Source organism: Miscanthus floridulus, chromosome 6 (assembly GCF_019320115.1).
Source record: "Miscanthus floridulus cultivar M001 chromosome 6, ASM1932011v1, whole genome shotgun sequence".
In the NCBI taxonomy this organism is placed as follows: Eukaryota; Viridiplantae; Streptophyta; class Magnoliopsida; order Poales; family Poaceae; genus Miscanthus; species Miscanthus floridulus.
This window is the reverse complement of record NC_089585.1, coordinates 123,208,969-123,228,960: the sequence shown is the minus strand read 5'-3', so window position 1 is coordinate 123,228,960 and position 19,992 is coordinate 123,208,969. Positions and strand designations below refer to the sequence as shown.

The window sequence follows — 19,992 nt, the reverse complement described above, 5'->3', positions numbered from 1 at the left end:
TGGCTATGTGCATCTTTAGATGCCATAGACCGAGACATGACTATTTCACTCTGATAACTAATAATAACATCATGGCTACTTGCATCTCTTTGATGCATAGGCCGTGATATGGACATCACGATGCAGAATTTCGTGGGTCGACCCACTGACCCGATACCCAAAAAATTATGAACGGTGTTAATACCCACTAGACCAACCCAGCATAATTTGGTGCTACACAGTGTCGTGGTGTGTGGGCCCCATCCGGGTCGATAAGGAATGACGATGCAATGCATCGTTCCATATTGCTTGCTGTTGCTCGTGTCTCCTGTCGACGTGTCGTGCGTCCTCATCTAAGAATTCCCTTTTCTACTTGTCATTTTGCTCTCTGTTCAGTTGTTAAGCATGTGGACGACGCACACAGAGCTGTGACGGGCAACCCTTCTTCTATAAGAAGCCTCGACATTAGCAAAGAATTGAAATCTAAAGCAACGGATAGACATAGACGTGCCTCCGGTTGTTGAGAAGAGAACCAAACATGAGACCTCAGGTGCTATTCCTCACGCTCGCTGTTCTTGGCGTCCTCGCTGCTCTGCCACTCAGCAAAGGTGAATCCTTTTCTGCTTTGTTAATGTTTTCCAAACTTGGCCCAACGACTCATCTTTCTTCGCCGCAGCAGGGAAGGAGGAAGGAGGAACACTCGCCAAGAAGGCTGCGAACCAGGCGTGGCCGTGCTGCGACAAATGCGGCTTGTGCCTCCTGTCGTTCCCGCCACAGTGCAATTGCCTCGATTTTTGGCAGGGCGGGTGCCACCCGGCGTGCAGGAACTGCCTCATGTTCACTACCAGCGGCAGCGTCCACGAACCGCCTGTTTACCGGTGCGCGGACTTCCTCTACAACTACTGCGAGCGCCGCTGCACGCCTGAACCTGATGTTGTTTAACTGAAGTTGGGGGCGGCCGGCCATCTGATCGGATGCAGCCGGCAACGACTGATTAGCTAGCTTGCCTTCGCGGACCGCTTCCCATCAGAGAAGAAATAAGCGTTGCCGTTCGATGCCTGCGCGCGTGCTCAGCGTGTCTTTGCTGTTTCTCGAATAAAGAGCTATGCTATACACAAAGCACTTCGTCCACAGAGTATGCTGAGTCACATAGTCCTGCCAAAAGAAAACGACGACCAAACGCACAACTTTCTTTGCTTGATGCTAGTGGTACATCACAATGACAACATGATGCCTATTTCTTTATTTTTACTTCAAGAAAAAATTGTGCGTATTTTGTGGTCTAAATTTCAAGTCTGGTCCCAGGTTTTGTACTGGGGTGATGGTCAAGAGCGGAGCCCATTAAGACCTTATTTGGATGCATGTGTATCTATTTTAATACATATGTATTGGAGTGGGATGGAATGGAATGAAATTTAGTTTGATTCCACTTAATCCACTTAACATATGTAGATTGAGATTGATATATGTACATCCAAACAAGCCTGAAAGTGAAATTGAGCTTCGGCCCTCCCTTGGCCTACATAATTTTCTATGACCAGCCCAACACCAGCCCAGAGTGAAGAGCCCACTCATGCACATGCACGCACCATTTGCTCCACCCGCATGCACACACCAGCACAAACTAGATAATCCACACACTAGCCCAATACATGTACCAGATCACTTGTCTTTTTTTAAAAATAAATAAATAAAATTGCTACCCCCCTCCCCCTTTTGCTCCATGCTCCGCCGCAGGTGATGGCTTCCATTTATATCTCACCACTCAAAGCACCTCAATTATACTGGAAAAACAGTAAGAAAAGCCATTGCACGATCATGCAACGGGATACTCATAGGGGTGCTTGTTGCATCACCTCTATGAAAACCGACACGTCGATTTTATTAGGACAGATACATGAACGCTCGCTCGTGAAGGACTCGCAGCCTGTTCGGTTGGCTGGTTCATATCGTTGCTGGTTCGTGAAGAAGTACTGCTGGCTGGTTTGTGTGAGAGAAAAATATTGTTCCGGCTGGAAATTTACGATCGTTTACGACAAGCCACAGCCAAACGAACAGGCTGTCGATCATCAGGGTAAGTGAACCTTATATTTCCCTATCGTCGGCGAGCCAACTAGGTGGGTTTCAAACAATGTTGAGATGAAAGAACAAAAATCCATGGTTTTGAGAAGATTAGGGGGGAAAGAGTAAAAAGGAAAGGCAAAAGTGATAAAATATAGATTTGTTAAATCGGTTGGCTATCTCAGTTGACCGTGTTTTTTTATATAAAGGAAGCTTTTATTAAAACCTCAAAAGCAATACATCGAGTTCATACAAAGCCAAAGAGGACAACTTCCGGCCTCTGCCTAACATGAGGCACACAATCTCAGTTGACCATGTTCCTTCAAATTTGTAGAGTGGGTAAGTCTTACCCCGTGTCAGAGTTTAATAATGCGCAGATAACGCTTAAGCCAACCTAAACCCGATCTACCTTGTAAAAAACAAACCCTTCGGTTTATAAATTGGACCCTTTGGTTTTCACGGGTATAGATACTTCTGGTTGCCATAACTCTTACATCTCGATTCCAAGTTGAATGTCCCATATACGGAGTATGAGTTTTGATTGTCTCCATGAGAGTATGCAATGGACAAGTCTATTTTGTCATTAGATCTCATCTCCAAAACAATTGGATTCTCTAGTTTTGTCGGGTAGATCAATGCTCACCCAAGAGGGACCTCATCAGGGAAAGCACATGTTAGGTTGCTCTAGCTCAGTTAGGGTGTCTTCTGATGTTATGGAGAATTGGAGATGAGAGAAGAACAGAACACAGACTTGGAAAAGTAGGGCAAAGAGGAAAAAGGTAAGTAGGCAAAAGGAGAAAACATATAGATCTGTTGATTTGTAGGGTGGGTAGGTCTCACGCTATGTTAAAGTGCAAATGAATCACAAATTGGTGAAATGAAAGTAGCTCAATCAGTTAAGTTTCTTGTGGTGGAACCTATCCATCTAGGTTTATGTCTTCAACTTGAGCGATTGCTTCAATTTTTCTGAATTTGTTTTAAGATTTAATGGTTTATTCTTTCAATGATAGGAGATATATATCTGTCGATAGCGAGTTCAGTAAAAGCTGGACCCTTCGGATTTATAAACTTGATTTTCTTATTATTGCCATGACTCTCACGTTTAGACTCCAAGACAAGAATGATGATGCCGAGCATTGTTCCATATTGCTTACTGTTGCGCGTGCCGATTGCTGATGTGTCATATGTCCCCACCCGATTTTCCTTTTTTCTGTCACTCGCCATTTTGCTCTCTTTTAGCTGCCCCCCCCCCCCCCCCCCCCCCCCCCTCTATAAGAAGTCTTCCATTACAATGACCGCCGGCCTGATTCTTGCGAAGATAAGCCGACATGAGAATTCATGTGTTACTCGTCACACTGGGTGTTCTAGCCGTCCTGGCAGCTCTGCCACTCAGCAAAGGTGAGATTTGTTGTGATATGTTAAACTTTCAAAATCACCTGTGTCAGGATGTACATTTTGGCTCAACCGGGTGGGATGACGGATGGCCGATCTTTGGTGGCCGCTGGCGAGGAGGAAGGAGGAGCAGCGCGCGCCAAAGGCTCATGGCCGTGCTGCGACAAGTGCGGCTTCTGCTACAGGTCGTTCCCGCCACGGTGCCAGTACCTAGACTTCTCGCAGCGCGGGTGCCTTCCGGCGTGCAGGAGTTGCCTCAAGTTCACCACCGGCGGCATCGACGAACCACCCGTCTTCCGGTGCGCGGACATCCTCGTCAGCTTCTGCGAGCGCAGCTGCACACCGCCTGAAGCTATCTGAAGGCCGGGAAATGTCGATGATTTGCTTGCTCATCGTTTCGTAATGTTTCCGGAATAAACAGCTCTGCTATGCTCAAAGCTCTGTGATCACTGATCAGCTATGTGCTGAAATAATGCAATATAAGCTTTGGCTAGGCCAGGATATGCTCTGTTCGCTTGGCTGATAAGCCATGGCTGAAAGTACCGTTAGCTGATTTGTTGTGAAAGAAAAATACTGTTCGTTGGCTAAAAAAGTACGGCTTAGGGCGCGTTTAGTTCGGCAAAGTTTGCACCTAGCATTTCGTTTGTATTTGTGAATTATTGTCCAAACATTGACTAATTAGGCTAAAAAGATTCGTCTCGTAAAGTTAAAGCAAACTGTGCAATTAGTTTTTAATTTCGTCTACATTTAGTACTCTATACATGTACCGCAAATTTGATGTGACGGGGAATCTTCTTTTTGCATAGTGCACTTTTGGAGAAGCCAAGTGAACAGGGCGATGACTTCTCGGTTATCTAAGAACTACACTTAATGCTAACATACAGAGGCATCGATAAAACGTGCATACAACAACAGAACAAAAGGAATAAATTTGTTTGTTCTATGCTTTATTCAGGGGCCTCTTCACTAGATCTTCTGCGATGCAACAATATGCTGACGTCACTTAGCCCTGCCAAAAATGCAACACATGCCCGTTGTTAGTCGTACTTCACAAACGGCATGATGCATGTTTCTTTTCTTTCCCCTTCAAAAACAAGTGTCCCTACGTTTTGGTGTAAATTTCAGCTCTGGTCAGAGATTGATTTCATACCGAAAATGATCTTCATTTAGATCTCACCATCCCAGAGTTCGTCAATTGTTTTGTAAGTACTCTGAGGGTGCACAAATGCATCATTTCTGATTTGCTTAACCTGTTCACCCACCAAAAAGCAAAAGTGCCAATGAGTCAACTCTATAAGAAACGAGTTCATTTGGGTAGAGGGCTAGAAACATTATTGCAAAAGATAAAAATGATAGTGAACCATATACTGTGAAATTTGTATATGCAAACTTGATATGTCCATATGTATCAAGAAGAAGCTAAACGATCATTTCCTGCACTCACGTCAAGGATAACTGAAAAAGGGATTCTGTACCTGTTCAATTTCAGAAAACTTGGCACACAACTCTTCAGGAATGGACCAACCGAAGATGTCAATGTTCTCCTTCAACCTTGACTCATTGGCGCTTTTGGGAAGCACGCTCTGACCCTGCTGGATACCCCATCGCAGAGCAATCTGTGCCGGCGTTTTCCCCAATCTTTCTGCTACCGATGCAACCACCGGATTATCGGCAACGGCTTTCATCCTGCCTAGCGGCCCATAACGCCTGCAGAAAGAACATGAGCAGATTGCCCGGAATCATAGTACACGCCAGGCTTAAAACCATGGTGACTTACAGAGAAATGAACTCCATTGGAGCGGCGGAACGCTCTGAGCTTCGCCTGTTGCCAGGCGGGGTGGCACTCCACCTGATCAACAGCTGGAGGGACACGGGCTACAGCAAGCAAATCGGCCAGCTTCTTGGTCGAAAAATTGCTGACGCCTACTGCGCGAGCTTTGCCTGAACCGTACAGCTTCTCCATTGCCTGCCAGGTCTTGGGCATGTCAAGCTGGACGAAGTTTTCTGGACTGAGTTCGCTGCCTTTCTTTATCTGAAAGGGCCAATGAATCTACGAAGATCCCAAAAAACCATCACTTAGATTGTTGCTAGTAGTAGCAAAGAAAGGGAAAACTTCATCTGTCCACTCTTGCAGTGTGCACATTCAGGTTACCAGGTAGAGGTCAAGATACACCCGCTGCAGATCATTCAGAGTGCTGTCGATTGCCAACGGAACGTCTTCAGGCGCGAGATCACTGCACCTGCATAGCTTGTACGTCTCTCCGGTTGTTACGAGATTGATGGACGCGAAAAAAATGGCTACAGCAGAAACAGTATCCAAGGACCAAGGTAGTACCATATCTTTGAAGTGATGAACAGGTCTTGTCGCTTGACGACGCCGTCATCAAAGAGCTTGTTGAGAGCAACGCCGATCTGAGACACGCGTTAAGGGCAACTATAACCAAACTGCCATCGCAAATGTGAATCGAAGATACTAACTGCAGGGTGGATTAAGGCTACCTCCTTCTCGTTCTTGTATAGCGGCGCGCAGTCGATGTGCCGGTACCCAGCCTGCCATGACAAGCAAGCAAGAAAGCAGGGACTAATAAGACCCGGGCTCAAGCAGCACGTACACGGAAAATACTTGTGAGCAAAACAAACTGAACAGCACATTCGGAACAAAGAGTGCTCGAGGAGGGAGAGGCGAAGACCTTGACGGCGGCGGTGATCGCGTCGGCGACGACGCCGGGGCCGGCCTTGTAGGTGCCGAGCCCTACCGAGGGGATACGAGCCCCGGTGTTGAGCGTGAAATAGGTGGCCATCTTCTTCCTCCACTTCTCTCCGCCCGCCCGCTCGCCGCTCTCCTCTTCCGTCGCTGTCTCGGTCTCGTCGAGAGCGACGGTATGGTGGTCGCCTGGTGAGAGAGTCGTGCTGGATACCGAGGAAAGGATACGGTTTGGGCAACGGCGCAACGCAACGGCACACACGTCCGGTGTCCCGGCCAGTCGAGCGCGCGTGCCAAGAAAAAGCGAGCTAAAGATGCCGAAACCGCGGCCCCATTTCAGTCGCGCCTAGCCTGGACCTGGCGCCTGCAAACACGCCTTTGTCGATTGTGCACGGAATCTAGTGCTCTGCATCTGCATGGTTGCAGGAACGATCGAGAACTGTTTGCCCAGCAAAAATTAGATCGGGAATCAGGCGACATTTATACGACGATTTCGTACGTTGAATGCACATTTGTTTATAGGATACGCACTAAATTCACAGAGAGAATAAATGGAGCATAAAAAATAGTGTTGGGTGATAAAGCGATAAAATTCCAATACAGACTAATGATGCCTGGCGAATTAACTTCTTTGGTCACAGTTTACCAGAAAAATCAAGCGGCACTAGGATGGACTGCAGCAGCACATCCTGTAGTACAAAGTAAACCGCTGACAAATTTCCGAACAGTTCGTGATATACAGAATGGCATCATTGCTTCCGAGCACTGAACCTTCATTTCAAAAGAGCAAATTTGGAGATAAAATGATCTGACAGGCCCTAATGGAACGCTGCTCCCTGCTCAGGATGAACAACGGTGTCCTTCCTAAATTTCACCATCCCAGAGCTCCTCATGGGTCTTGTAAACGCTCACTGGGTTAACAAGGAAGTTGCCTCTAAGTAGCCTAGCCTGAAGATCACAAAATAAAATTGTCAGATGCATTCAGTCGTGTTATGTAAGGGTCTTAAAGGAAAAAAGATGGATGCAAATTAATGTTCAAAATTGTTGATTTAATGAACTGGATTACATGAAAAAAAAGGTTCAGAAATTTTTACTGGCATTCTTCTAGAAAAGCAATTGATGACAGAGGTCGAGATAACTTTTTTCGTGTTTATTGAAAAGTGGTTTACATTGAACGATATAGACAAGGGACATACAGCTTTTCCCTATGCAACAAGCAAAAAATGATCATTGGACAACGATGGCGTGGATTGGCTTCTATTCTACCCAAGGTGAATAATAAGGCATGAAACAACACTCTATCCAGACTTGTCATGTGTCAGCACCTAATAGCACAAAGTCGGACATCTACAAGTATTTTCATGCCAGGTAAGAATCACAATATTCAGAAATCCAAAGTTATAAAAATGTGTTTATTAATCTTACGGCAAGTATTCTTGAACTCGCACATCTTTTATGTTTTTTTCCTTTTCATTAGAATCTCAGAGGGAAAGGTTCCTACCTTATAATAATCAAGGCATGAAGATAAGTAAATCTAGTGGCAGCATTTCAAGAAAGAATTAGCGAGCCACAAACAAGGGGGCTTGGGGGCTACAGATATGAGATGTGATGCAATATTTGTTCTCATGGAGTTTGTACATATAGCACCATATATCAAGGTTGAGCATGGCTATGAAAAGAATACAAGGGGCAATCCGGTCATGGGGTTGATGATCTTATTATTCAAAAACATCCTAGGTTGCCAGAGAACTGTGACTACAGCACCAGGCCAAATTTTCAGGTGGTGTGCGTGGGTGCATTAAGGGCAGGGGACAGCATCTCGCTGAAACATAATTCGACTTAAATGTATAATGATATGTTTATAGTAATTATTTGTTTGCACGTGCACGATCAAGGGAAAAATAAGTAGGTACCCTTACTAGATTCATGTCACAGCACCACTGGAGCTTCGAGGTCCAAGAAAGCTAAAAAAAAGTACAGGTGCTACTTAACCCTAGCAATTTAGAATCCTCCAAGTGGTTTGTTTATCAGAATAAATCCAAATCATATGAATTTCGAAGGAGCATAACAAGGACACAAGGTAACATTTTGAAATGTACATTATCCTATAAAGATGTTTAATCATGATCAACAAATATCTATGTAATTTTATCCTCATTAAAGTATTGTGAAGGGTACTCAGTACACATATACCTGCTTAATCTCAGAGAACTTTGCAAGCACGTCCTCTGGAATTGACCAATCATAAACATCAAGGTTTTGCTTTATCCTTTCTTCGTCCGTGCTCTTTGGAAGTACACTATGACCCATCTGAATGTTCCAGCGCAGAGCCACTTGTGCTGGAGTTTTCCCAAGTTTCTCAGCTATTGAGATGATTATTGGTTCTTTAAGGACATTACTATTCATCCAAGTTGTACCAGGTGAACCTAGTGGTGAGTAAGCCTGCAACATACATACAGATTAAAAAAACAATAGAAAAATTTTGTTCAGCAAAAGCAATCTAGCTTGTTTAGTGATAAAGCAATATGTGCGGTAATCAGACTTACAGTAAGATGAACACCAGTTGACTGACAAAAGCTATGGAGCTTAGTTTGCTGCCAAACAGGATGACATTCCACCTGATCAACAGCAGGAGGTACACGAGCCACAGCAAGCAAGTCACCCAATTTCTTTGAGGAGAAGTTACTCACCCCAATAGCACGAGCTTTGCCAGCATCATATAACTTCTCCATTGCCCCCCAAGTAGCAGGGATGTCAGGTGTAACAAAATTTTCTGGACTGTGGTTTGTTCCCTTCTTGACTCTAAATGGCCAATGGATCTACAAAAAACACAGATGATCTGAGATTTTAATTGAATCATTCGTAAACATCATGCTTAACTAAACAGTTTCAACTTTCAAACATAATCATCAAACGACAATCCGAAGGCACCACAGAAAAATGTTGCACAACATAAAAGACAAAATTCATCAAACATACATGATATTCTCTGCAATGTATTCAAGATGCCAAAAACAAACAGCAGAAGTGACCTTGAAACAATAAACAGTTTTACACCAGAAATCAAGAACACCATGCCAATCACCAAATAAGATGGAGGAACGCCATGGATGTAATACGGCTAACTTTTTTTTGAAAGAAATATGGTAATATGGCTAACTGAACAGACAGAATTCAGGGAATAGGAGCACATATATTCAATAAATGGCATAGAAAACCATGTTTCCAGTTTCCATATTAGAAACCATACATAGACATAGCACGCAATAGACTGGCATGGATATATAATTTTGCCAGTAACTATGATTAACATTTAAGCATAAATTAGTTCAGCTTGCCAAGGAGACTTTTCTTCATAAAAAAATAAATGAAAATATACAGAAGTAGCTATATCAGCACAAACAAAGGGAGATGTTAATGGTATAGAGACCAGAATAGAGGAAATCAGGCATTGAAATATATAATTGTAAATAGGAGATGCGTACAAGATAAAGATCCAAGTACTCAAGCTGCAAATCATTCAGGGTTTCATTTAGTGCATCAGGCACATCTTCAGGAGCATGATGATCATTCCTGGAAACATAAGCCATCCCCAAATCAGGTCGATATGAATGATTGAAAACTTCAAATAGGCATCAATATACTCAACTTGAGATGCATGAGACATAAATATTGGAATATCACCAGAGATTTGAGCATACCATAGCTTAGAGGTGATAAACAGATCTTCTCGCTTCACTACACCCTCTTCAAATAGCTTCTTCAGCACCACACCAATCTGGACAATCCAAAAATGGATATCAGGCTTTCATTGCTCCAATTGTTATGCAATATGAATGGAGACAATATTGCAGGCAACACATGTCTTATCCTAAGAGGGGTAAATGCTGCTTGCAAGCTATGCATGCCATAAAGCCATGTCAATTTGGCCACTGAGCTTCAGAATAGTCCTTAATCAGGCCTTTATTTATACCCTAAGTCAGGTTCACTATGAGCCCATAATGGACAGCGATATTTTGCACATGTAAATGTTAAATGGACAGAAGAAATTTCTGGTATAACGATATGGTTCTCACATGGAGGGCTATGGTTTGTACTCCTAGATTGCAGTACTTGTATCATTGTTTTTCTATTCTCTAGATGCATGTGCAGGAGAATAAATAACAAGTCATACACGCACCCAAAAAAAAAGAACCATAAGGAAGTGAATCTATTGGCCGACACGCTTTGAACGCATGAGTGAGTGACCAACCAAAAGCTATGTACCAGTACCTAAAAAAGCCACAATTTGGGGGGGGGGGGGGGGGGGGGGGGGGGGGGGGTACAAAACTAGTTAACTGTTACCTCCTTTTCATTGCCGTAAACTCTGGCACAATCGATGTGTCGGTAACCCGCCTGCACGATCCGAAAGCAATCATGTGAGATTCTTCCTCGGAGAAGAAGGATCTCCCACGACCCAGGAAACAGGGTTGCACAAAGGGATTATAAAGGGAAAAAATGTAATCTGGACAGTGAAGGGAGTGGGGAGAAAACAGGAGGCGGGAGCGGGTTTATACGGACCTTGACGGCGGCGTAGATGGCGTTGCCAACGACGCCGGGGTCAGACTGCCAGGTGCCGAGCCCCACGGAGGGGATCTTGGCGCCGGTGTTGAGCACGAAGTGCCGCGCCATCGCCGCCTCTCTCTGCGTCTCTTTGTCACACGGACAGGGCAGCAGCGCCGGAAATGGGGAACGTAGAGGGGGCGGGCGCAGCACGGGAAGCAGCGGTGGTCGCGAGGAGAGGTAGTGGTGCCTGCCTATATAGGGCGGCGGGCCCGGCCGGCGAGGCCGGCTGGGCGCGGGGAGGTATGATTTCACAAATATGCTACGCCTGCAGGTATGATTTATGTATTTTAGGTCGGCGTCAGCGCCGAACTTTTATATATATATATATATATTTGTGTGATAGTAGCTGACGTCGAGGTCGAGGCTCCACGTTGGCGGCGTGGACGCTGATATGGTAGCCAGCTCGGCACCGTGGATCTTAGCGTCGAGCCTGACGTCATAGATCTTGACGTTAAGCTCAGCGCCAATAATCTTGGCGCCAAGTCCACTCTTCCTTTCTCTCTTCCTCTCTCTTTCTCTCCATCGAGCTGTCACCGCTGCGCGTTGCCCCAGACGTCCCCGCCCGCGCCGGCCACCGCGCCCGTGCCCCCGCGCTCGCGCCCGCGCCGACCGTCCGCACCTCAGTGTCAATCCACTGCTCAAAATCATAGAGCGGTGGAGGAGTCTGAAAAAAATACAGCTGTTACAAAACAAAAAAATCATGCAATATGTCATATGACACAAACATCAATTCCTCACCGTCCTGTTAATGCAGCGCTAACGAAGTATAGGCTCAAACGCAAAATTGGAATACATCTAATATCTCTGCTTATGCCTTGCAAGGATCGCCGCAAAAGCACATGGGCACTGGAATACCACTAGGCAGAGGTAATGGGTCGAAAGCATTTCCGGTCATCCGACCATGACTACAGTTCAACCAATTTCGTTCTAAGAACCGAAAGCAATTAACATTAAACCCTAAACCTAGGGTTTTTCATTTGATGCACAACAATGAACCAATAACATAACAATATGCGCTGCGTTTACCTTGGTTTACTGGCTTTTCCATGCCTTGGCATCCTACGGTTATATAATACAAATATTAAAAATTACATGAAACCCTACGTAATGACGATTCTTAAGTTGAAAAATCCGACTAATATATACCGAATCGATGTGAAAAAAATTAGAAGGGGAGCGGGGATACCTTGCTCTCGAAGATCTGTAGATCAAATCAAAGTTTTCAAGGTTCAATATGTCGATTCATGAGGTAGGGCAAAGTGAGGAGAAAAAACCCGAGAGGAAGGAGAAAGAAGAGGAAGAAGGCTCGAGTAGAAAGGTTGAGGGTCGGGTTAAAATACCACCTCGACGCCAGAATATACGGCGCTAAGCTGCTTGCCAAGTCACCGCGTCAAGTCTGCGTCGAGTCCAAGACCTCGACACCAGCAACGATAGCGTCAAGCTAAAGATCCAGATTTTGAAAATCATAACTCCAGACACATATTCGTGAAAAACTTTAAAAAAAAACTACGGGCGCGTCGGGCACCCGGTGGCCTCGCTCGTTAGGGGGTCTTCGTTCCGACTGGCCGACTAGAGGCCGGTGCGGGTGCGCCAAGTGGCTTCGCGGGGTTTCTGGTTTCCCGGCCGTGAAAACGACCGGTCACGGACCACAACACTACTGAGTACTGACACAGCATGCATGTGTAGCATGGGCATGGGATCGGATCTTTGACTACCTGAAAGAGCACTCTGCTTTTCGCCTCTCCGGAGCATTCCAATGCCGTGATTTCCTTTTCGGTAGGGTGATTTGGATCGTCATACACGACACAAGCAGTGGCGGATCTGCCACGGGGAGGGGCTCGAGCCCCCCTGCCACGGCCGCGCCCATAGAGCAGCAGCGCAGTACAACATCCGCATCAGCAAGCAGCGGCGCAACACGGTAGTAGCCAGCGTCCAGCGCTCAACACAACACCTTGTTTAGGCACCTTGTTTAGCCCCTAGAATTTTGTTCTAGATCCGTCACTTAGACACAAGCACTCGTTCACGAGCTCGGTAACATTTTCAAAGGACTTTCCTACTACAAGTACACACATCATTGCCTTTGTATCGCTCACATCGCAATTCATCTAATCTCCATTTTGCAACATTTTTTTAGTCGCACAATAGATGACATATTGTTTTCGATTACAGTACAATGTAGACACTCGCAACGCACACACATTCACCCCCTATGGAGAGGATGTACTCTCTTAGTTGAATTAATGTGCATATAAGTAATTAGGTGCTTGGATATAATTGGCTGTGTGAGCAAGAGAAAGCCAACGACATAAACCAAGCGTCCAGCTTAGCTCAATGCATGCGAAAATAAATGCCTTCCTTGGTCTTGACATATATACTAGGACAAAGAAAGCAGTTGCTAAGAATTATTTGGGACGGATCCAACTAATTGTTACCTGGACATAATTGTTACCTAGACATTCAGCTAATAACTATCTTACTATTTGTCTAAAAAATAGTTGGATGAACTCACAGATCCAGCTAATTGATTAGCTAAATGTTATTGGACATCTAGCTAATACCTCTCACTATCTATCTCAGTCCATAGCTAATATATTGCAAAAAGACAATTTCGTCCTTATAGGTATATTTAATTCCGTGCTCTTTCAATAAGCAATAACAAATAGAAATTGAAGAGTATTATAGACAAAACCACACATACATCCACTTTTAGCCGGTGCATCCAACATTCCAAATAACACTCGACTAACAGGAGTAGTTAGCTAGCTATTTTATATATGAATTTATCGGTCAGCCAACAAGAGTAGCTGCTAGTATATCAAACAGGGTCTGAAATCGTATTGTCATTTGTGGAATGTGGCTGACACGATCAGACGGGGGTGATAATTATGGTTACCTACTCCTGCTCTTCGTCGTTTGCGCCGTGTCCCCGCCTCCCCGGGTTCTTCTTTTGGCATCTAGAGAAGCAGGTGAAGTGGAGAAACCTTTTTGTCCGCAATCGTAGAGCAGAGCTCTTTGACCATGTAGCATCATCCGCACTACGACGAGTGGCATCAGCATTCATGGAGGGCCAAAGACAAAGAGCGAGTCGTCCAGGGGTCCAGGGTCCAGCCGAATTGGCAGGCAACGAGGCAACGCAGAGGTTGAGCACGGTCTACGGTATCCACTTCAATCCACGTGTACTGGAGTAGAATGGAATAAAACTAAGTTTAATTCTACTCTAATCTACTTCAACACATGTGAATTGGGAAGCAGCGACGGATTCAACGGTAAGGTAGGCTCGAGCCCCCCTACCGATACCGGAGCTCTGGAACCCCTGGAGCTCCCATAAATTTTTAGACAAAGTTTTATCGTGTAGGTGGGGCTGAGATTTAAGATCAAGTAGTAGTCAGAAGTACATTACTGTCGCACTTTTGTTTAGCCCTTCCTAAAATTTTTTCTACACCCACAGCTGTTGAGAAGAATACATGCCAGGAACAGTGCTTGCTCGCCTGTTCGCTTGCTCGTAAACGATCGTAAATTTCCAGCCGAGAACCATGTTTTTCTCTCACACCAAACCAGCCAGCAGTAAATAATCCACGATACGATACGACCTACCGAACAGGCTGTTCTCAAATGGGATCGGCGAGTCGTCGGTATCACAACTCACGAGCGTAAGCAGTGACGGGATCACAAGTTCGCCCCTCCTTTTTTTTTTTCCGTGAAACGCATCAGTGCATCACCGATGCCAACGTATCGGCCTTGTGTCTCCGTGGTCTGTGCGCACCGGAGTCACTCACGGGTACGTTGGGCCCGGAAGCGGCCACGTAGCCACTGGCACATGTCGACGATCACCCACCGTCGGGCGATACCGATGCATGGGGCTTTCAAGATTCACCCTCTCCCCTCTCGGTTCCAAGCTCTGATGCGGCTTTCCTGTTTGTTCAACGTCATGGGAGAAACCGGCACATCAGTCGACCAAACCGCCGTTCGTTCGCCTGAAACTTGGCAGCGCTGTCTTGTCTCGTCGCCTCGCCGGTTGCTCGCTCGGTTGGTTCTCTTCGCTCATCGGGAATTTGCTCGGCGAGAGCAGAAAGGCCCCCCACCACCGCCGGAGTTTCGCGTTTCGTCTGGATCTTTTATGCGTGGAACGGAAAAGCCGAAAGTGAAGGATGTTCGAGTTCCGCGCTGAACGCCTGGCTTTGAAGTTGTGCTCCCGCTTGGGCTCCTCGCACCGTTCCCATCAGCTGGCCCGATGTTCTGCTTGTGCGTGGCTTCGGATCGGGCTTGACGGTGGCCTGTGACGAAACAGAGCCCATCATCAGCCCCCGTGCCCAGAGACCCGCCACGCCAACGCCAGCATTGTTCAAAACGGGCAATTGTTTCGTGCAATTGTGCAATGCTAGATGCTACGCACAGCACAGGCACAATAGTGTTAATGTGCTAATCATATTCACACGGACAAATAAGTTATCCTTATATACAAGTAGATAACTGTGTACAGATAGGCGGTGCCAATTGTCTGATGCAGATACATACTGGTAGCACAGGATCGGATAAAATCCAGCCGCCTGCCAGGGTGATTAACTGCTTCATTCAGAACAGAAAACCAAGGTGACACTAGGGATGAGATCGCTTACAAACAGAAGCTCGTGAAAAGTGCTAGGTAACGAGCGGTCAACCATTATTTTCTATGCGCGAATATGGAGGTGTATGCCAAGTGCTCGGCACTAATATAGGTTTCTCCCTGCTCAGGATAAACTCCAAGATCGATACTAAATTTCCCCATCCCAGAGCTCCTCAAGGGTCTTGTAAACGCTCTTTGGATTAACTGTGAAGTCGCCTCTGACCAACCGAACCTGATGGGCACAAAATAAGGTAGCCAGATGAACTCTGCAGAGTCTGCGCTATGAAAAAAAACTCTAGGAGAATGTAAATAACAACGAGATAAATTGATTTGAAAAAATATCTAAAGAAATTCAAAATGGTCCTCTGAAGTCTGAACTTGTTTTCCCCGAAAATACAAAAAAAATGATAATCTTATGTCTGAACAAAATTGATTGGAAAAAGAACTATGCGGCACTACCAAAGGCTGCATCAAACATTTGGAAATGGTGTTACGCTATTCTTCGACGAAGCAATTGGTAACGTAAGGGGTCAAGATGCTTTTTCTATCATGTTCAAGCAACAAAATAAAAAGAGCTATGCAGAGACTTGATTATAGCAATTATCATTCTGCAAGCCTCCACCAAGCACAGAGATTAACACATGGATTTCTTTGTCAGTTGTCAGGGTAGAGTCAAATCCTATGAATTTCAACATGGTGAAATTCCAAGATATAATCCCATCCTATAAAAGATGTCCAGCCGTAATAAAAATATCAATGCAAGATTGTCCCCATTTACTAAGTATTCTAAAGAGAATCACAAACCTGTTTAATCTCGGAGAACTTTGCAAGCAAGTCATCTGGAATAGACCAATCATAAACATCAAGATTTTGCTTTATCCTTCCCTCGTTCAGGCTCTTTGGTAGTACACTGTGACCCATCTGAATGTTCCAGCCTAGTGCCACCTGTGCAGGAGATTTTCCAAGTTTTTCTGCTATCGAGGTGACGACTGGTTCATTCAGGACGTTACTCTTCATCCAAGCCGTGCCAGGTGAACCTAGTGGCGAGTACGCCTGCAAAATGCAGAAGCAAAGTGAGTAACAATAAGAACATAGCCTTTAACATAAGATAGCCAGCCCCTTAAAAAGTGCAGTGCAGACTTACAGAGAGATGAATACCAGTTGACTGACAAAAGCTATGGAGCTTAGTTTGCTGCCAACCCGGATGACATTCCACCTGATTAACAGCTGGACGTACACGGGCTACGCCAAGCAGGTCACCCAATTTCTTTGTTGAGAAGTTACTCACACCGATTGCGCGAGCTTTGCCACTATCATATAATTTTTCCATTGCTCCCCAAGTAGCTGGGATGTCAGGTGGAAGAAAGTTATCAGGGCTACTCCAGTCGGTCCCCTTCTTGAGTCTAAATGGCCAATGTATCTACAAAATCATTCACTGATTATTATTATTTTTAAAAAATATTCATTAAAATAATGTTAAATAGCTCCAATAGGTAATCATCTAACTCTATGTCAAAGAAAAACATAATTCAATTAAAAAAGTGGTAAAATTCACCAAAACATTTAATATATTTTCTATAATGCAGGGAGTATTCATGATGCCCAGAGTAAACTTGAGATAATAAACCAATTCACACCAAAAGTTAAAACATAATATAAATCTGTAGCAAAGCATATGGAGAAACATGTATGGGTGTTAAATGGTGGATACTCGAACATAGTTCGTTGAGTTGGATGTGGATGTGTGACTAGATTACAGGAATCAGAACACACATATCCATGGACAATAGAGGATCCTGTTTCCAGATTATAAACTATAGAATTACTAAGCAATGGACTGGCATGGATAACATATATGTGTCGATAAACCTAGTAAATCTTAGGTTTATTGTAGTTCGATTGAGATCAATACCCCTCGCTTGCTGAGACGCCTTAGTAAATAAATAAGAAAAAAGGAGTATCTAAAAGTAGAGTAGTAATCTCAATGTAAAGTACACACAGTGAAATTGTAATGAGACAAAGGCAAGATTAGAGCAAATAGGTAGTGAAACATGACTCTGAAATGGAAGATGCATACAAGGTAAAGATCCAAGTACTCGAGCTGCAAGTCGTTCAGGCTTTTGTCGAGTGACTCCGGCACATCTTCTGGAGCATGATGATCATGCCTTAAACATAATCACAGATCAATAAGACATGAGGGACTTAAACCTCCAAACAAGCATCTGGATACTCAGTAAACTTGAACTGCAAAGAAATTTCTGCAAGAAAGTGAATTAATAAACATCTGGATACTCAGCCCTGAAGCTTTGAGCATACCATAGCTTAGAGGTGATAAACAATTCTTCACGCTTCACCACACCCTCTTCGAATAGCTTCTGCAGCGCCAAACCAATCTGGATAACCCGAACGAAAGTGGATGTTAGCGCTCTCCATACTCCAATAATTGCTACCAATTTGAATTGAGACAATATTATTGCAGGCAAGCATATAGAATATAGAGTAGTAGTTAACGCTGGAGCTGCAGATGCTGCTCGTGAACTATATACGGGTGTGAAGCTTGGAATGCAGAAGTGATTATTACCTCCTTTTCGTTGCGGTACGCCCTGGCGCAATCAATGTGTCGGTACCCTGCCTGCACGATCCGAAAACAATTTCACATCCGTGATTCTCCCGGAGGAAATGGTACCACCCAACAATTTCACAAAAAAAGGAACTAGGGCGCGCGGCGGCGGGGAATGATCAGAAGAAATCAAAGCGCGTGGGGTAGAGAGGAGGTAGGGGCGAGTGGAGTGGAGAACCTTGACGGCGGCGTAGACGGAGTCCCCGACCACGTCCGGCTTGGACTGCCAGGTGCCGTACCCCACCGAGGGGATCTCGGCGCCGGTGTTGAGCACGAAGCGCCTCGCCATCTCTTCCTCTGCCTCACACACACGCACTGAGAGAGAGACTGACGAGTGCCGACGCACAGCACAGTGGCCGCTTCGTCGCAGGCACAGTCAGCACGAGCGAGTGGTGAGCTCCTTCGACGGGGGCTCCGCGGTGGTGGCAGTTATTAGTAGGATGGTCACTGTGCCATGCAGCGTGACAAAGAGCTTCGGACCTGGGCCCCGTGACAAAGAGCGGCGACGATACACAAGCAGCTAATCTGAATTTCCTATCCAAAAGGAAAAAGTCGGAATTTCCACTAAGAAAAGGCTAATCTAAACTTCGTGGCGTTCGTGCACGGCACAAATACGACCAATTACGGCTGCCTACTCTTGTCCGTCGTGCCGTCCCCTGGATTTGATCGGCGTCTCCGTCGTACGTGAAGCTGAAGGAAGAAGCAAAGAAAACATTTTTTTTCTGGTGATATGGTAACTACTGGCAACATTGATGAATATGCAAGGCGCCGAACGCATAAGACATTATTATTAGACGATGACTTGCGTCTTCTGATGAAGAAAGCGCATCAGCAGATGCCGACGTGTTTTTTTTTTCAGCTTTATTGGCCCGTTCACGTGCCCTTAAATCCGGTTCAATCCGTTTCTTTTTTATCCGGAACAGTGTTTTTCTCTCACAAATTTTTTCAGATTCATCTAGATTTCTCTAAATTCCTCCAAACGAACGGAACCATTATTTTCAAGATCGTTATATCAAAAAGACCTTGAAACACAACCTTACCAATGTTTTTGTCTCGTGGGGCACTACACTAGTAGTACATTAGTGTGTGGGAGTCAGAAGTGACTGCGTACATGGCAGCATATATCGGAGCAGTGGTGGACCTAGGAAATTTGATGAGCCTGGGCGAAAGTACAATTGACTGATTTAATATAAGAAAAAAATAATATTCATTGACTGAAAAATACGGCTTATAAACCAAACAAGCACAAACGAATAGGGCGAAACATAGTCTAAATAGCAAGCGCTTAGGAACATACTCCATCCGCCCCATAGTATAGTGTATTCTAGCATTTAAAAATTGTCCTCAAATATAATGCATTCTAGAGGATAAAAATCAATTTTGCATTAAATACTTTCCATTTATCAACCAATCACCACTAATCACGTTGAAAATAGCGTCTGATTATGAAATAAAATGAGGATACATGCGTCTTTTATGTTCTCTCTTAATTTGCCTTCAAATTCTTATAATGCACTATATTACAGGATAGAAGAAGATCACGGTGCAAGTAAAATGTGACAAGTTGACAACCTCATTAGTCTTAATCAAAATCATGTTGCAACACATGTTCACATCATAGATATGGAGAGTAAAATTTAATAGAAAAAAATCACACTCTAGTTTCTAACTACCAAGGCCCTGTTCGCTTCCCTTATAATCCGTACTTTTCAGCTTATTTTTTTTAGCTGGAACAGTATTTTTTTCTCATAACAAATCAGCCAGAACAATGTTTCGTTTTTTTCTCAGTGAAGCCAACGGGGCCCAAGCATACGACTAAGAGGAAGTTGCATCTTTCTGGTCTTCAAATTTTGAAACCGTCGAAGAATAGTAGCTTATTCAAATGATCTGAATAGTTCTCGCTCAACATAGCACACCATCAAGTTGTTCAACCAATCGTCGACAATCTTGTTCCGCAATTTAGACTTAATAATTTTCATTGCTGAGAACAATCTTTCCACAGTAGCAGTTGATACCAGCACTAACAAT

General features: G+C 44.6%; 4 protein-coding genes across 5 annotated transcripts; 1 reads left to right on the top strand and 3 right to left on the bottom strand.

Moving 5' to 3' along the window:
• Positions 1-452: 452 nt before the first annotated feature.
• On the top strand, positions 453-1,243 carry LOC136459416 (Bowman-Birk type trypsin inhibitor-like). Its single transcript, XM_066459275.1, has 2 exons — positions 453-587; positions 659-1,243. The coding sequence occupies exons 1-2, from the start codon at positions 518-520 to the stop codon at positions 919-921; spliced, it is 333 nt and encodes a 110-aa protein (XP_066315372.1). The 5' UTR covers positions 453-517; the 3' UTR covers positions 922-1,243.
• A 3,206-nt stretch (positions 1,244-4,449) lies between these two features.
• LOC136456832 (NADPH-dependent aldo-keto reductase, chloroplastic-like) lies at positions 4,450-6,469 on the bottom strand. 2 transcript variants are annotated; one of them, XM_066456823.1, is made up of 7 exons: positions 6,123-6,368; positions 5,932-5,982; positions 5,768-5,844; positions 5,585-5,672; positions 5,181-5,482; positions 4,908-5,139; positions 4,450-4,682 (listed from the first exon to the last, which is right to left on the bottom strand). In XM_066456823.1, exons 1-7 carry the CDS (start codon positions 6,231-6,233, stop codon positions 4,599-4,601), a joined length of 945 nt encoding a protein of 314 aa, XP_066312920.1. In that variant the 5' UTR covers positions 6,234-6,368; the 3' UTR covers positions 4,450-4,598. The 2 variants fall into 2 exon arrangements, with proteins under 2 accessions (XP_066312920.1, XP_066312919.1); XM_066456822.1 differs by lacking the exon at positions 4,450-4,682 and having other exon boundaries at positions 4,975-5,139; positions 5,210-5,482; positions 6,123-6,469.
• Positions 6,470-6,688: 219 nt separating this feature from the next.
• LOC136456831 (aldo-keto reductase family 4 member C10-like) lies at positions 6,689-10,959 on the bottom strand. The gene is made up of 7 exons (XM_066456821.1): positions 10,697-10,959; positions 10,481-10,531; positions 9,838-9,914; positions 9,622-9,709; positions 8,683-8,955; positions 8,330-8,578; positions 6,689-7,084 (listed from the first exon to the last, which is right to left on the bottom strand). The coding sequence occupies exons 1-7, from the start codon at positions 10,805-10,807 to the stop codon at positions 7,001-7,003; spliced, it is 933 nt and encodes a 310-aa protein (XP_066312918.1). The 5' UTR covers positions 10,808-10,959; the 3' UTR covers positions 6,689-7,000.
• Positions 10,960-15,156: 4,197 nt separating this feature from the next.
• LOC136459415 (NADPH-dependent aldo-keto reductase, chloroplastic-like) lies at positions 15,157-18,384 on the bottom strand. Its single transcript, XM_066459274.1, has 7 exons — positions 18,143-18,384; positions 17,926-17,976; positions 17,661-17,737; positions 17,422-17,509; positions 16,489-16,764; positions 16,149-16,397; positions 15,157-15,576 (listed from the first exon to the last, which is right to left on the bottom strand). The coding sequence occupies exons 1-7, from the start codon at positions 18,251-18,253 to the stop codon at positions 15,493-15,495; spliced, it is 936 nt and encodes a 311-aa protein (XP_066315371.1). The 5' UTR covers positions 18,254-18,384; the 3' UTR covers positions 15,157-15,492.
• Positions 18,385-19,992: the final 1,608 nt, after the last annotated feature.

Excerpts from the sequence above, each read along its gene's own strand:
- LOC136459416 (XM_066459275.1), top strand. The coding sequence starts at position 518 with ATGAGACCTCAGGTGCTATTCCTCACGCTCGCTGTTCTTGGCGTCCTC. Across the intron at positions 588-658 it reads TGCTCTGCCACTCAGCAAAG|GGAAGGAGGAAGGAGGAACA; the intron begins GTGAATCCTTTT and ends TCGCCGCAGCAG.
- LOC136456832 (XM_066456823.1), bottom strand. The coding sequence starts at position 6,233 with ATGGCCACCTATTTCACGCTCAACACCGGGGCTCGTATCCCCTCGGTA. Across the intron at positions 5,673-5,767 it reads TTCATCACTTCAAAGATATG|GTGCAGTGATCTCGCGCCTG; the intron begins GTACTACCTTGG and ends CAAGCTATGCAG. Across the intron at positions 4,683-4,907 it reads AGTTTTCTGAAATTGAACAG|GTTAAGCAAATCAGAAATGA; the intron begins GTACAGAATCCC and ends GTGGGTGAACAG.
- LOC136456831 (XM_066456821.1), bottom strand. The coding sequence starts at position 10,807 with ATGGCGCGGCACTTCGTGCTCAACACCGGCGCCAAGATCCCCTCCGTG. Across the intron at positions 10,532-10,696 it reads CCATCTACGCCGCCGTCAAG|GCGGGTTACCGACACATCGA; the intron begins GTCCGTATAAAC and ends CGGATCGTGCAG. Across the intron at positions 7,085-8,329 it reads AGTTCTCTGAGATTAAGCAG|GCTAGGCTACTTAGAGGCAA; the intron begins GTATATGTGTAC and ends TGTGATCTTCAG.
- LOC136459415 (XM_066459274.1), bottom strand. The coding sequence starts at position 18,253 with ATGGCGAGGCGCTTCGTGCTCAACACCGGCGCCGAGATCCCCTCGGTG. Across the intron at positions 17,510-17,660 it reads TTTATCACCTCTAAGCTATG|GCATGATCATCATGCTCCAG; the intron begins GTATGCTCAAAG and ends ATTATGTTTAAG. Across the intron at positions 16,398-16,488 it reads CAACTGGTATTCATCTCTCT|GCGTACTCGCCACTAGGTTC; the intron begins GTAAGTCTGCAC and ends TGCATTTTGCAG.